Genomic DNA, 15595 nt, shown 5'->3' on the forward strand with positions numbered 1-15595 from the left:
AAAAAAAAACAACTACATAAAATTGTGTTCATAAATAATGTACAAAATGCTTTTTTTTAAAGTTTTTTAAACATATCAAGAGACAAACATTTTACACTTTTTCTCAATACATAGTTAAGAATTCCACTCTTTATTAATTCAGAGATTGTTGTCTTGTTAAAAACTCCCAACAGTGAAAATGTTGAGTACTTTTTAAGATACAATCAATACACACAAATAGCTGATAATCGTCTAAGCAATATTCATTTAGTATTCTGTGCAAATACTTTTCGGCACATGCAGGTCTGAAAACCTACCCTGAGTTGTTTAATCTTGGCCTGAATGTCACACTCAGAGAAGTGTTCGATGTTGGTCAGCTGCAGGTCCATCTCTGTCAGCCACACCAGGATGCTGTCTCTGGCCGTCTCAAACTCCTCTCTCTGACTGATAAAGTGCTGTAAAGATGGAATAGACACACTAGTGTTAGTATGGAATACACTAGACAAATGTGCAAGTGCTGTTTCTGTCATTTAAATTTGTCCCAGTAGAGACTCCTCTGTGGCTTCACACAGTCAAACACACAGGTGCTACAGTCAGAGAAGACACATGGAGAGACTGAAATATGTTTATATGAAATGATACAAATAATTAAGTCAATAATGCATATACCTTAAGCCTGCGGAGGATTGATGCCACCCTCTTCTGCAGGTTGTCCCATCGCTGATTGGCATCGTGGGCCATCTCCCTCAGACGACAGGAAGAGTCAGTGCGGTTCTCTCTTGCCAGGCGGCGGTATTGCTTGTTGATTAACTCTAGCTGTGTTAGGCTTTCATGGACTTGCCTCTGGAAGGCCTAAAGAGACACATTGTTTTACAAATAAGGTTATTATCAAAAGCGCCATTGTTTTGGTTAAGGAAAAAAAATGCCTGTGTAATGTCTGTTTATTTGCAATACCTCAAATTTCTTAAGTTCCTCCTTGGCTACAGTGTAAAGAACACCAGAGGAGTTGGGCAGGGCAGCAGTCTTTTCTGAAGTGGCCAGCCACTCCTCAAATCGTGCAAAGTCATCCAGAAATTTCTGCCATAAACGCCAAGTCTCCTCAATCCTAAGAGCGAGAGACATTAGTGCAAATGCCGTCAGGAAAGCATATGCTTTCACACACTTTAATAACAGTATCCAGTTATTCATCAAGTTTTTCTGCGATTTTTGTTAATCCAAAATCTGACATCTTACTTGATTCTCCTTTCCATAGACAAGGCACATATGCTCCTCCAGCGGCGATCAAGGCTACGAGTTGCCTGCTGGATGGAGTCGCACTCTGCATCGGTGGCACAGGCATCACAGTCGTGCAGAAGCACCTCACAGAGGTTTAGTACAGACGCCACTCCTGTACTGTGTTTCTCTATATCACGCTGAAGCTCCTGAGTGGGCAGGGGGGAAAAAAAGTTATGATATATGCTTTTCCACAAATGAAGAGTAATACACAGGAAGGCTTTGAAAAAAGAAGAAAATTATAAAATTGTTACGTGATTAAAGGCTTTATATGCGATTTTTTCACACTTAAATATAATAGAAATCAAGTAAATCCTCTGAAAATAACTCTGTGAGTAATGACTGTCTGCAATGGGTGTAACACCCGAGTCCCACTGTCTGTGATGTTTTCCGAGTCTTGAGTCTTCCGAGACTGATTTGTAAATTGTATGACATGAATATATAATGCAGGTCTGCATCTTCCTACTGGTTTTCTGTACAGAATCACACACATTTACACATATATTCAGTAAATAAGTGCTTCACTACTGTGGGAAAAACAGGAAGTTGATAAAAAGAAGTATAAAAGTACAGCTCTTTCCCAACATTTGGGGTTAACAACTAGTTAAACTTTTCTTTGTATATAGTGACATCACTGGCTTGTGTGATAAAACGTACATTAAATAATTGTAGTATATGTTTTATGAACTAGTAAATTATTTCACCTGTTGCAAATCGAGCTTCCTCTGAATCTCCTGGAAATCACAGGAGTCATAGGCTATGGGTTTGGACAGCTCGGTCTCGATGTGAGCCAGCCAGGAGCGAAGGCTACTCATGTTCTTATCCAGCTGCTGCACAGCTACCAACGTTTCTCTCAACTTCTTCACTCTATGATATCAGAAAAATAAAACTCATTCAGTACAAGATAAGGGATGGAAATGGTATCGTATTGTGCTGGAATACATTATTGGACAATTTATGCCACTCAGGTTTGTTTTTCACCTGGTGCCGATGAGATCCAGCAGATGCTGCCAGCGGTCGCTCACTTTGGTGAGTTTTTGTTCAATTTCAGCTGCTTTGCTCTTGTGACTGGCTTTGGCCAGGCGCTCTCCCAGCTGGTGCAGGTGCATCTTATTATCCTCAGCCACAGTGATCTCTTCCTGGTAGTCCTGATAGAAACGCAACCCAAAAAACATTAATTAAACATAAATTCGCAAATCTATACATAAACAACAGCATGAAAATGAAAGTCTGTGATGCAATAGTACATGAAATAATTTAAACTGTCGGGGGCTAATAAATTAGAAGATGCAAAACATAACTATCAGAGATCACAAAAAAGTTAAAAATTAAAAAAACTTAAATCTATTTGATTCATGTCAAACTCCTCAATCCTCAGACACTCAATAGCAGCAGTGTGTGATTTTAAATTACACAGTGGTGCATCATTGATAAAAGTACATGCAAGCGTTTTAAAATGACACAGAGAAACCAAAAAAATGCATTTAAAGAAATCTTTCTGCAGTGATGCACAATTTTGCACAAAGACTAAATGTTACATACGTCTGAGCTGTTGGTGTAATCTCATGCATATTGTTTACCTTGCGGAGCTTCTCAATCATCTCTTCGATGCTGATATCTCCATTTTGGGACACCTTGCTCTCCATGTTGGTGAGCCACTCACAGAGCTCTTTGTACTTCTCGTTGAATACGGTCCACTCATTCAGCTTCTCACTCACCTGCTGCCTGCGCAGAGACAGCTGCAGAGGCACAGAACAAGTCTGTTAGACACATCGCAGTGCAAAGAGCATAAAAATTAATACATGTTAGATTTAACAAACTCAGGTTGGTTTCGAAAGAAGATTCAAAAGGAAGCAGAGATGACAGCACAATGACAGTTTCATTTGCATTAAGCAGCGACTGTGTGCTGTGTATTTCCTGTGTGTGTATTTTATCTTCTCTGCACAGGATGCAACTCAGACAAAATTTACCTTGAGGTTTTGCTCTGCACGCCAAACCAACTGATGCAGATAGTTACGTTTTTGTACTGAAATGCTTTTTTGAGTTACATTTTAGGAACACTGGACAAGACTCTCAGGTTACTGCAATACTAAGAAAAGTGGAACTCAAAAGAGGAAATACTTTTGATCTCTTTAAGTGTTTTGTTAAACTATACATTTGAACCCAGTAAAAAAAGATTACCCTTCCTTGAGATTTATTTGCATTTCTATGTCTCAAACAAAGTCATATAAATATTCCATCTTTTATTTGAATTACGTTGGGCTGAAATTGATCTTGGCTTATTGATATTATAAAGAACAGTTTACAACAGGTCTGTGATTTTGTTTGACGGTAGCAATACAATTTGGTGTCTTAAGGAACTTCAGAAATGAGACCAGTGTATTGGATGGCCACATCTTTGAGTGTTACAAAAGCTTTATGGTTACCCATGTGTAACGCACCAGGGGAGTGGCTGTCCAGTCATTTTCCATAGTAGCTTGAACACAGTAAACAAAGGTAATGCAAAGGTTCAGGTTCTGTTTTGAGCCCTGTACCTGGTGGCAGATTTCATCCCACTGCCGATGAAGTAGCTCTATCCGCTCCTGCAGGACTGACAGGTCCTCAGCAGTGATGTAGCAAGACAGGGACTCCCTCAACACATTCAGATGGGCCAGATCCCCAGTCCAGCCGTCAAAAGTATTCTCCAGGTCCTGTTATTGAGACAAATTCATCAGTTTTGACAGAACTTTTACCAACATCTTCTGAATAACACAAAATGTCAGATTTATTTGTTTAGGGTGAGCTCAACAGTCAAACACAACAACTGATTAGAGCTTTACCTTTCTACATTAGATTCCCGGACATCAGCCATGTGTGATCAATTTAATTAAATTGGAGTAAACCTTGCACATGATAAAATTACTGAAGAATACCAAGAGGCTCTTACGTTGCATCGCATCTGTTCAGCTTGCAGGTCCTCATGGTGATCAGGAAGAGGTTGACACAGCTGCCGCTTGAAGGCACGAAGCTTTTCCAGGGATCCACCAATACCTTTCTCACACCTCTCCCAGTCCTGTACATGACACAAACAGCCTCATCAGTTAAATAGAAAAGTAAAAACTTGTTTTTTTTTTGCATGTTTCTATTATTTCTTTTTCAGCATTCCTCATTCACACCACAAGTAAATTTGTGGCACTTGGCCAATCTTAAGAAGAAAAATAGAACATCCTGAAGTTCTCTGTACTCAACAAGCTGCTACCAATTTGTCTGGGTTACCTTTAACAAGGTGGCAAGATCTTTCTTCTGTTCATCCAGGCAGGTGTTGGCGTGCTTCCATCGGTCCTGAATGTCTGTAAGTTCTGCCTGCAGGGCCACCTCTGCCCGGCTATCAGCTGATAGGAGTAGTTGTCTGCCAGCCTCTACGGTCAGGATGTAGCTGCCCTGCTGGCGCTGCAGCACCTTCTCCTTCAGCTAAATCAGAAAAGCATTAGCACTTAGATAAAACAATTCTTGATTATCAAACTATAGACCTGTTAGCGTGCCGTATCCAACCAACAAGTGGTGTTTTTTTAATCAAGAACATGAGTCTGTATCACTTTCTTCAGCCTTTATACCCTCACTGCATCAGTCTCTGCTGTAACTTTACTAGACTCTGTAAGATTTTATTTCACAGACCTGGACGGCATCCAGCATGGAGCGAGCTTGTTGAAGCGGCACTGTAGTGCCTGTCTGAAGGGCTTCTGAAGGGTGGGAGACCTCCACCAGCCATTTACGCAGCTTCTCTGCCATTTCTCTGTAGCGCTGCCACTGCCGGATCAGACTGTCAATGATGCCCCGCCTCTGCTGAGCACGCCGCACTACGCCCTGCCACTGGTTACTCAAGAGAGCCAGCTTCAGGTTGAACTCATCTCTGTAAGATACGATAAAAAGTAAAGTACACAGTGCATAAAAAGATGAAAGATAATTACCCAAATGCTTGTCTAAACAGGTGTGTCTCTAATTGATTTTTGAAATCACTAACAGATTTCACAGAGTGCAAAGACATGGGCAAAGCATTCCAAAGTTTGGGAGCTATGGCCTGGAAAGCTCACTCACCACAGGTCTGTAGGTATGTATGAGCAACAGAGAGCAGCTGTAGTGTATTTTATCTAAGTTGCTCAACAGGAATGAATGATTTCAGCTAGATAATCTGGAGCCTGACTGCCAGCCTCAAATAATCAATGCGTGATGCAATGAAGGCGTGCATGAACATCTCAAATTTTGCAGTGGAAACTTGAGTTTCAGTTTACTTATATTCAGTAGAAAATTTGACTTTTGGTCATAAACAGACAGAAATAAATCAAGAAGATCAAGAAGTATTGTATGAGGTATGGGATGTAATGACTGACAGACTTACCTGTCATCTACTTGACCCTGCTCCAACATCCTCTGTCCATCACTGATGATAGAGTGGAGGATCTGCTGCCGACTGAACATCTCTGCTTGGAATAACTGCAAGACAACACGGTGATGAATAATGATTCATACTTTTAAAAAAACTACTCTTACCTTAAAAGGGGATTCTTACCTCATGAGCTTTTTGCTGCTCCATCAAACTCTGGTAGTTTCCAGAAATTTCCACAGCTAGATTCTCTTCAGTTTGGACCAAGAACTCCATCCATGTTTCACACTTCTCCAGGAAGGTCTGCTGCTGCAGCAGGAAAGACTGGAGTTTGCTGCAAGGACAAAAACACTAATTGAGCAAATCAAAGCACTTTTTAAGTTATTGTGCCAATTATTTGAATTATGGTTTCAGGTTGGAAACATATATTGTAACATTTACTTTCAGAAATATACAGAATATTCAGAATTGGATCACTCTTAGGTAAGGTTAACACTTTCTTTTTTCCCTTTGCTGTATCTTTATGTGGCATACCTAAATCTCTCTGTGGTCTGTGCTGAGGCTGTTGACCAGCTCCTGTTCAGGTTCTGCATTCGCTTGATCTCTGAATCATTAAGAGGGAGCCGATAACCAAGCTCATTAAGACGCTCGAGTTCTGGAGCCATACTGCTGAATTTCAGCATTAGTCTCTGTGAGAAAACAAAAGAAAATGTGAAATTTCCAATATCTGGACACTATGCAAAACTGATTTCTTTTTCAGATGACTAATAAAAGGAAAAAAAACAAAAAAAAAACCTTGAGCTCCTCCATTCGATCCAGGATGACTGTCGGGTCAGTTGAGCCGTTGGGATCTTGCACCTTCAGAGCCTCCTCAGCTTCAACTATCCAGCACCCCAGAGAATCCAGCTGATCATTAAAGGTTTCATAGTCTTGCACTCCGGTCTGAAGTAAAAGAGAAATGTCAGAAACCCACAAATGTAAACCTCATTATTTAGACAAACTGGCTGATGAAAGGTGGAGTTGTCGTCAAAACTATTTGTCACAAGTCTGTTGCTCTACCTGCAGCGTGGTGAGCTGTCTGTTAAGGGCCTGTTCCACAGCAGAGAGTCGTTGGGAGAGAGAAAGGTGATCTGACTGAATGGTTGAGGCAGCTGATGTGTCCACCTGCTGCTTCAGCTGGTCTCCCAGTTCCTGAAGAACCTGCAAGGAGGCCTGCACAGGAGCCTGAGACCGGAGCACCTCCTGAGACAAATAGTATCCATTACATTAAGAGTAAAATATATTTTAGCATTCTTACACACAAACAAATGTAAAAATCGACAAAATCCTACATGGAAAATGCGAGGACAAGTTTTCAACATTTTTAAAACTTTCACTAAACATCATCACAACTCATCTAAACTCTTCAGTGCAATGATGTTGCATCAACAAAGTTAAATAACTAACTCATATTTGTCTTTCATAAAAGAGACTTAAAAGACATTCATGAAGTCATAGAGTGAACAGCTGATTAGAATGAATGACACATCAACAGTGATAAAGCTGTGGCTTCACTCACGCTGCATTCTTGGATCCAGTCTGACACTTCTTCGTCAGCGATGTCCTTGCTGCAGGCAAGCTTGAGCAGCTGATCTGCTTTTTCCTCCTGCAGCAGGATGCTGCTGCAGCTCTGCTCATAAAGCTCTTTGTAACGCTGCCACAGCTGAAGAAGGGCTTTGCTGCTTCTCAGACGCTCTGCAATCTCTTCAAGTAAGCCAGTCCATCTAAGTGCAAATATGAAATGGATCAATGTAAATGATAATGATTTCAAACACTGATGGTAATGCTGGTGTCTTGCCTTTACAGCTGAAATGCTACGCAATAAATAAAGAATTCTCTTTAAATAGGCGAAAGATTAAAAAAAAAAGGTTTGAGTTAATAAATATCACCTTGCGTTGACATCCTTAAGAGCATTGTTGAGAGAGTCTGACACTGAAGGGTGGCACTCCTTCAGCAGTTGGTGGGTCACAGCACCAAACTTCCTCAGACTGCTCTCCTGTTTCTCCAGTTCCTCCTGCAGATCCTTCACAGATGAGATACAGTGGTTAATTCTCAAATAATGGGAAACAGTGAATACAAACCATTTTAAAGAATACTACTGTAATATAAACATTAATATAAATACTGTATGATTTTGGCATATAAACTAATGCAATCAGTGTAAATAAATATTTCTGGATGACAACAATTGGAGGTTAAGAAATAGTAGATTCCCCTTTATCTAGCATTACCTGGAGACTCTGCACCTGCAGCTGAACAGCCTCCAGAGAGCCAGTGAGGAGGCGGAAACGAGATACAGAGTACCTTCCCTCCATCAGGTGGCCATTGATCTCTTCTGAAGCCTTCTTGTATAGACTCCACTGATCCAGCACTGACTTCAGGCTGATCTTTAGTTGCCCTATCTATTGAGGAGTGAATAAAAACCACACAGTGACATGCTGTACATGCCAAACATCAAATAGAACAGAAGACAGCAGAGTAAAGCAGAATATATGGATGTAAAAGAAGAAGAATCAAAAACACAGAGAACACAGGAGCTTACCAAGTGGTCCAGGTTAGCCCAGGTGTGATTGACACCCTGGAGCGTCTCCATGACGATAGCACAGGCCTCATCGGTCTTGTTCTGGACAAGGGCACAACCCTGCTCCTCTACTCTCTCTAGCTCTTTCTCTTTCTCCTTCACCAACTCTTCCATTTCCTGAAATTCAATTTTCACATGATCAGCGAAACATGGACCTAAAATGTGTGATGCATGTCAGGCTATATAATTTGTTCAAATAAATAAGTGTTTGCTCATTAAGAGAGGTACCTGACAGTCTTTGAGAGCATTCTGCACAGATGTCAAATCCTCTATCCGAGGTTTCCTCTTTAATCTATCCTCTTGTGTTCCCATCCAGGACTTCAGGGCCTGAACGCTGCTCTCATACTCCAACCACATCCCCAAAAGGCTTTCCAGGAACTGAATCTGCAAGTAGATCAAATAATCTCAATTTAGAGCCTGATTTTGTATAACAAACTAACATAAATCATATCTAGGCTTATGTCCTCACCCTCTCATTGATACGGCCTAGTAGTATCTGCCAGCGTCGGTTCATGGCTCCGAGACGCTCAGCAAAGTCTGTTTTATCACTGCGCTTGCTTTCCACGTCCTGACCACTGATCTGCAACACCGACTGGTTGACAAAGTCCACAGTCAGCTGCTTACAGCTTAAATCTACTCTGAAGCCCTGAAATGGAGAAAAACAGCAGTTTAACAATGAGATGAGGAGTCATATCAATCATAGGGGTGGCTCAGCTTTTCTTAGGTGGGGCTTCAAGTAAAAAAGGTGCAGCATTAGATCAAATATTTACAGTTTCCAAACTCTAAAAAAACATGCCCAATCTTTTTCAATCTTGAAATACTGTAGATAACATACAAAAATGTATGTTTGTAGTTTTCACATATTGCCCTTATATAAAATATTCACAGGTTTTCTAAACTATGTCAAATTTACCATGAATCTCTAAAATCTGTACGCTAACTCTATTACCTTGTACTTCTGCAAGTAGTCCTGAATGACATTTGACCCCACTGAACTCTTGAGGTTTTCTTCATCCTCCTCGATGACGTTCTCCATCAGTGCTATCCAGTTGAACAGCTCAGAAATGGCATGACGTGAGGCCAGCTTCTCCATTTGGATCTAAGAAAACAATAAACAATTAGACCACACTATCAAACAACCAGGAAAAAAAAACACATGCTGTCAATTTAAGGGCACCACTGTGAAAAATGTCTGTATACAAGAGAAGCAGCAGAAAAGACTAATCCTATTAACCCTGGAGAAGATAAGCCTGTTCAGGCTGAATGCATGTGACGATACCTGATGCAGCTTCTCCTGGACCACTGGGATGCGTGTGAGCAGCTCAGTCCACTGCGTGTCTATGCGTGCCAGGTCGGACCTCAGCACTACAGTGTCCACCTTCTTCAGACGCAGCAGCTGGTTCCCCTCGGTTACCACTGAGCTCTTCAGGCTTGACTTGCTTTCAACTTCTTTTGAAAACTCCTGATACACAAAGGGACAGAAGGTTTCAGCGTACATGTAATCAAAGGTACGATTCTACATGCAATTCAAGTTTGCAGATGACACACTGATCATATATTGTCAGAGTGCTCACGTCAGTCAGCAGTCTCCCTCACTCTATGAAAATATTAATCAAAGGTTTGATCAATGAACAAAAACTGATTCGTCAATTTGGTTGAAATTGAAATCTAATTGATGACCCTCAACGTTATAGTGATTTTAACGACAGTGATGCTGAAACAACATTGATCTATAGTTGTTCTGGATATAATTGTTGTGGTGAGTTGCGGGTCTCCTCTCTCTTTGACGTAGGCTTTACTAACCTGGAAGTTAAGATCCCCTCCAGTAACAAGCAGTAACCTAATATAGATGCATAGCAGGGTCGCAAAACTTATGATGGCATGATTTCACATTATTTGCATCACTGTCACAGTTTTTCTCTGTTTTATGTCTACATGCTCAGGCTCAACAGACGACAGCTTTGGCAGTGTCTGAAGTTGCCTTTGTCCAGGGTGATGAAGAAATGGCTCCGCCCAGCACCAAACTGTCTGGATGAGACACCAGACAGCCAGAAGAATATGATTAAAGGCCTTTTCTTGTTGAAATTACCCCCAAAATGTTTTTAACTTGTGTAAAGTTGTATGCTGTTATTTTATCATTAGATAATGTGCAATGTTTTAATAATATAGGACTATTATTGTATCATATGTATCCTGGGTTTATAGATGGTTAAGGCTGCATTTTTGAACAATATTTACGGCTTTATCAATAATCAGGATACATATGATACAGTAATAGCCCTATATTATTAAAACATTGTGCATTATTTTTAGGGCCCGAGCACCGACCTCGGAGCGAGGACCCTATTGAAATTTAAGGAGTTATTATTCTCCCTCGCCACAATGAATTGCTTATTTGTGGGCTTTAACGTGCACTCCCCAAACTTCACCCAAAATTCAGCCTTGCATGAAATTTACATATGAAAGTGGTTCGGTGCATGGGCATCGCCAAAGGCTCCACATCACCCCCAAACGTCACTCAGGGTACTGTGGTTAACCTGCATGCACGAAAACAGTAAAAAAAAATAAAATAATAATAATATATATATATATATATAAAGAGTGGCCTCACAAGAAAGGCAGAAAGATGGTCTCTGACAGTGTCCAGGTCCTGTGGGACTAACACCGCCTGCGTGTTCCAAAACTCCAGACGCTCCAGAGCAGACTGCAGCCACTGGCTAAGCTCTGCACACTCCCTCTGATACCTATAGAGAAAAACCACAATTCCATCACTGAATCTTCTGTATTAATGGTTAAAAAAAAGGTTTTTTAGAAGCCTGTTGTGTTATTGACCTGGTCCAGTGTCTTAGGATTGCCTCCAGGCGTTGCAGCTCCTTGTTGATCTTTGCGGTGTTGTTTAGCCAGTGTTCACCCAGCAGAGCGAGTTGGTTCTCCAGAGCAGGACAGCAAACTGACAGTAGGAGATGTTTGCCCTCATCCAGCACCTGGTAGAGCTTGTGCTGGTGCTCTGTCAGTCTTCCTTTTAAGCCCTTTACAGATAATAAACAAGGAGTAGATAAATTATTTAATCTTAGAAGAGTGAGAGGTAATTCAGGATTTCAATGTCATGGACAAATATCTGCACTGTTGTGACTCCATACCTGATACAATGAGATTCTATCCATGAGCTTTTCCTCAGTCTCTTCCACCAGGCCAACTGTTGGAATATTTCCTTCCACTGCTTCTAGATGGCGATTCAGACTTTGGTAGTCCTGCACCAAGCGGAACCAAGTCTGCAAAACAAAATAATTTAAAATCATGTTCATTTTCTGAGCTAAAAGGCAGTTTAAACTAAACTACTGTTCCCCTTAATATAGAAAGCAATGTAAGAAGAAAATTATTTTGTTCCTGTTTGTGAAGTAATTAAATATTATAACACTTAATACTGCAGTGTTCTTCAATAATGTTCAGACATCAAGCTTTCTAACACATTGTCCATAAACTGAGCTTCATGCAGAATTCACTCCAGAAATAGTTCCCAGTTCATAACTATCTATTCCTTGGAAACATAACCAGACAGTAAACTACTTGTATCACTGTGAAGCACTGAAAATACATACTGGACTGACACAGTTATTCAAATTGTGTAAACACAAAGAGTATTTTCTATTTCACCTCCAGGATACACTCCAGCTCCACTCCTTTGCTGTGTGCCTCTTTGAGGACACTCTGCGCCTCAGCGAGAGTCTCCTCCAGGGCCTGACTCTCTTTCGGAAGCATCAGAGCACTAATTTTTCTGAAGTACGTCTCTGTTAGAATCATGTGGGACTCCAGACCCTGGAAGAACTCCTGGGAAAAAAAACAATCAGCCATAAACACAAACCCAGGAGTATTTATTTTCCATCTCCAGCATTAATTCCTCAACTTTGCACAATGTCCATTATACAGATTCCTGAAGTCTGTCTAGCTTACAAGAGTTTAGTTGACCGAACCTTATGTTTGTCTAGGTGATTCTGGACTTCATCAACAGAGCTGGCAATGATCCTCTGATCGGCAGCCATCTTGTCTTTAGCTGTGTCCACCAGGTCGGTCAGGTCCTGCAGAGCTCGCTCGTACTGCTCCTTCAGAGCCATGTTCTGGTTCAGGCCACTGCGCCGGGATCCCACCGTCATCACCAGCTCCTCATAGGAATCCTGGAAATACGCAAAAAAATATGTGTTTCTCTTTTGTTTTGCTAAAATCATTCCTTCAATATCAATTGCATATGGTTTGATATTTGAAGTGAGAGCTATAAGGGAGGTCATTTACCTGGAGTTTTAGTATTTTGTTTGTTGATATCTGATCCGTCTGTAATGCTGTTCCTCTGGTTTTGAGCTCTGTTATCCTTTGTTCAAAGTCTTTCAGGCTCTCCTCTGCACTCGCTATTACCTAAGAGAAATTAGATACACAATCATATTTTGTTCTCTGAGAGCGATGATGGAAGAGCGGCAGGGTATGTATGTATGTGCATACATGTCACAGTCAAAGCCTTACCTCAAGTTGTTTTGAGGCTGGTCTATCCATTGTTCCAGCTAAGGCCTGTAGGATCTGGCACTTGGTCTCAATTAAAGCAGTTTGAAGAAGTTGCAATTCGGTCTGAATTGAAAAAGACAACATTTCAGAACATTAATATCAAGTTTTATTGATAGATGAAAGAAACTGCCTATGGTTATACAGACTTTTCCCATTCATGTGCTTTGCAGCTGGGATCAGTTCAGTTAACAATGATTTAATATACTACAAAATAAATCCTAAATAAAAATCCAGGGCAGTTATTAGAGATGCAAATCACTCTGTATAAATCATTGTTTATGTTTCATAGCAGACATCTGTCAAGAAAACAAAACATGAAGTCCCATGATAATCAACAAATGCAAAATATTGTCCAAACCTGATAGGCAGTGAGCTCGTGTGTTCTGGTCCTCATGTGGTCACAGCGTTGCCCCAGAGCACAACCCAGAGCTCCTAATCTCTCTTTCAGGCAGTCCAGGTTGTCCTCTAGCAGCGCTCGCTCGTCTTGTCTCAACCCTGAAGACCCGGCTAGCAGAGCCTGGCTGAGCTTCACGTCCTCTGTGACATGCCTCACATCATTCTCTAAGGTCTGGAGGAAAGTCGAGAATATACTTAGCTTTCAATTATATGCAAATGGTAGAAGAACAGCATCCTAATGGGAATGACTCATTTATTGTTGTATGTTGACTGTTATTTCCCATCCCACGTTTGTATTTGCAAACTTAAGACACAAACTGCATCTGCAAATAACTTCTTACATATATTTGTTGTAATAAAACGCACTTGTTGACAGTTGAATAACTCCTCGCTTGTGGGTATCAACAAATTTATAATAAAATAATGAAGAAGCTGCAAAAAATAAATATTGTACCTCCTGCTTTTGTAGCTGGGTCTCGGTGTTTTCAGCTAGCAGCACTGAGCCAGAGAAGACATTGTTCTCCACACCATCCAGCCAAGAGGAGGTGGATGACACAGCTGCGTAGAGCTGCTGTTCCATCTGCGGCACCTGTGTCTCACCACCACCGGGCTATGTATACACAAGACGGTTGCAAAAATTCTTTGAAACTTGTTGAACTACATATTTAAATGTTGTAATGTAATAATGTTATAGAAATAGTCCAACCTGAGCGGTAATGTCCTCTACTGTTTGTCTGAAGCTATCATACAGAGTCTTCAGGGAGGCTTTGTCAGCCTGTGTTTCTTCTTTATACAGTGATCCCGCTGTTGTCACACGAGATGTTCTGGAATATACCTGCAAGATCCCCACCAAAAACAGACAGTCCTTGGCTTTATACATTGACAACAACTTTAACGTTATCAAAATGCTTTGCTTGTTGTGTTATTCTATGCTAACAATAACACTCTGGGGGCAAACATTGTTTTACCGGCTGTTTGTGGTCCTGCTCAAGGGTTTTCTGGAGGAGCTGCAGTTTGGTTTTAAGATCCAGTCTCAGGCTCTCCCATCTCTGCCTCATCTGCTCTTGTGCAGCCTGAGATTCTCTCTCAACAAAAGATGCTGGTGAAAATGGTTCTGTTGAACTGTAAAGTGACCAACACATGAAGTGATTACTGATAAATTTACCTGGCAAAGGAATCACTACATACATCAGCATGACATTTTTTTAATTGATTTCATGTATGGTTTTAAAATATGTAAAGCACCTGGCACTGCTTGGGGAGGCCTGCTGGATGAGGATCTCCTCTCCTCTGCTGGCAACTGACTGGAGCAACTTTTTTTGCTCTGCAAGCTGCTCTTCCAGTTCCTAAAACACACATTTGAGTTTGTATGTTATATAATTCATTAATTTTGAACACAGCTTTAAAGGGTAACTTCTTTTTTAAGAAGATTGTGTTAGAACTTGGTTTTAACAGTATGAAGGAAGAAATATAACTTTCTAATGCAAAGATGTTACATTTTGTGATATTTTATTAAGTAGATCAAAAACAAAAAAAAACAAATCCCTTACGAACAACAATTTTAGCCAGTATCTTATTCACATTCAGAAGACAGACTACAGAAAAGGAACTAAAAATGTGTGTAATTAAAATACCCTCTGTCTCTGAAGGCTGTCCTGGTGCTGTTGGGAACGTGTAGTCCGAGCCTGGGCCAGCCAGTCCTGCACACTGGGACTCTGAGACAGGCTGGAGTCTGATTCACTGTCCTCCTGGTCCTGCAATGAGCCCTGTAGGACCAGACAATGTTTAACTAAACATTAACGGGACCCATGTTCACAAGGCGAAAGGATCATCACACTAATTCACTCAGTATATCATGGTATAATAAATGCACCAGTTCAGGTATGAAACTATTGTTCAGGCTAAATTTAGAAACATGTTTGAGTTATGAACATGCCTTTCTCTACATTGTGTGAAATATTCCTACAGTGGGGTCTGAATCCTATAGCTTACAGTTCGGATAATAGTTTGATAATTCATGTACGCACATTGGTGTATGTCATGCAGTCTTACCTGGATATTAATCTGTTTGTCTTGTAGCATCCTCTGCAGCTCCAACAGGCCACCTTTCAGTGTGCGTAACTTGCGGGCCAGCTGTTCAGCTTCCTGTCTGGTCTCTGTCCTTCCCTCCAGCAGCAGGTTCTCACTGTGCATGGACAACTCTGACAGGGCCAGCACCTTCTCTTCAATCTCCAGGAGCATGTTCTGCAGAAGCAGGAGGATAGAGGCCAGCTCAAACATGGTGTCTCACCTCGGACAGCAGCTCTGGAATAAACCAGGGTCTGGCTGAAGCCCCTTACACCTGCAGTCTGCCCCAGCAGAAGGGCAGGCAGAGATCTACCTCTGCTTTCATCCTTGGCCCACCTCTCCGGCCTCGC

The 15595-nt window shown here is 41.1% G+C and overlaps 1 protein-coding gene across 1 annotated transcript in view; it reads right to left on the reverse strand.

The window, feature by feature from the left end:
- The window catches only part of syne1b (spectrin repeat containing, nuclear envelope 1b), a 70051-nt gene that overhangs the window by 9168 nt on the left and 45288 nt on the right, over positions 1 to 15595 (reverse strand). The window contains exons 97-134 of the mRNA XM_065947779.1: positions 15231 to 15422; positions 14813 to 14944; positions 14424 to 14524; positions 14147 to 14300; positions 13885 to 14013; positions 13633 to 13788; positions 13141 to 13350; positions 12744 to 12845; positions 12519 to 12638; positions 12203 to 12403; positions 11886 to 12059; positions 11372 to 11503; positions 11064 to 11260; positions 10843 to 10975; positions 9511 to 9693; positions 9181 to 9330; positions 8701 to 8877; positions 8460 to 8615; positions 8193 to 8348; positions 7882 to 8052; positions 7540 to 7673; positions 7170 to 7374; positions 6671 to 6853; positions 6407 to 6553; positions 6146 to 6300; positions 5798 to 5945; positions 5627 to 5721; positions 4906 to 5140; positions 4507 to 4701; positions 4178 to 4303; positions 3786 to 3941; positions 2832 to 2990; positions 2233 to 2399; positions 1956 to 2118; positions 1213 to 1400; positions 934 to 1084; positions 649 to 831; positions 297 to 434 (exon numbers count right to left, since the gene is read on the reverse strand). Coding sequence (XP_065803851.1) covers positions 297 to 434; positions 649 to 831; positions 934 to 1084; positions 1213 to 1400; positions 1956 to 2118; positions 2233 to 2399; positions 2832 to 2990; positions 3786 to 3941; positions 4178 to 4303; positions 4507 to 4701; positions 4906 to 5140; positions 5627 to 5721; positions 5798 to 5945; positions 6146 to 6300; positions 6407 to 6553; positions 6671 to 6853; positions 7170 to 7374; positions 7540 to 7673; positions 7882 to 8052; positions 8193 to 8348; positions 8460 to 8615; positions 8701 to 8877; positions 9181 to 9330; positions 9511 to 9693; positions 10843 to 10975; positions 11064 to 11260; positions 11372 to 11503; positions 11886 to 12059; positions 12203 to 12403; positions 12519 to 12638; positions 12744 to 12845; positions 13141 to 13350; positions 13633 to 13788; positions 13885 to 14013; positions 14147 to 14300; positions 14424 to 14524; positions 14813 to 14944; positions 15231 to 15422 — 6054 coding nt within the window. The remainder of the gene's footprint in view (positions 1 to 296; positions 435 to 648; positions 832 to 933; positions 1085 to 1212; positions 1401 to 1955; positions 2119 to 2232; positions 2400 to 2831; positions 2991 to 3785; positions 3942 to 4177; positions 4304 to 4506; positions 4702 to 4905; positions 5141 to 5626; positions 5722 to 5797; positions 5946 to 6145; positions 6301 to 6406; positions 6554 to 6670; positions 6854 to 7169; positions 7375 to 7539; positions 7674 to 7881; positions 8053 to 8192; positions 8349 to 8459; positions 8616 to 8700; positions 8878 to 9180; positions 9331 to 9510; positions 9694 to 10842; positions 10976 to 11063; positions 11261 to 11371; positions 11504 to 11885; positions 12060 to 12202; positions 12404 to 12518; positions 12639 to 12743; positions 12846 to 13140; positions 13351 to 13632; positions 13789 to 13884; positions 14014 to 14146; positions 14301 to 14423; positions 14525 to 14812; positions 14945 to 15230; positions 15423 to 15595) is intronic.

The sequence above is a fragment of the Labrus bergylta genome, chromosome 18, assembly GCF_963930695.1.
Source record: "Labrus bergylta chromosome 18, fLabBer1.1, whole genome shotgun sequence".
NCBI lineage: Eukaryota > Metazoa > Chordata > Actinopteri > Labriformes > Labridae > Labrus > Labrus bergylta.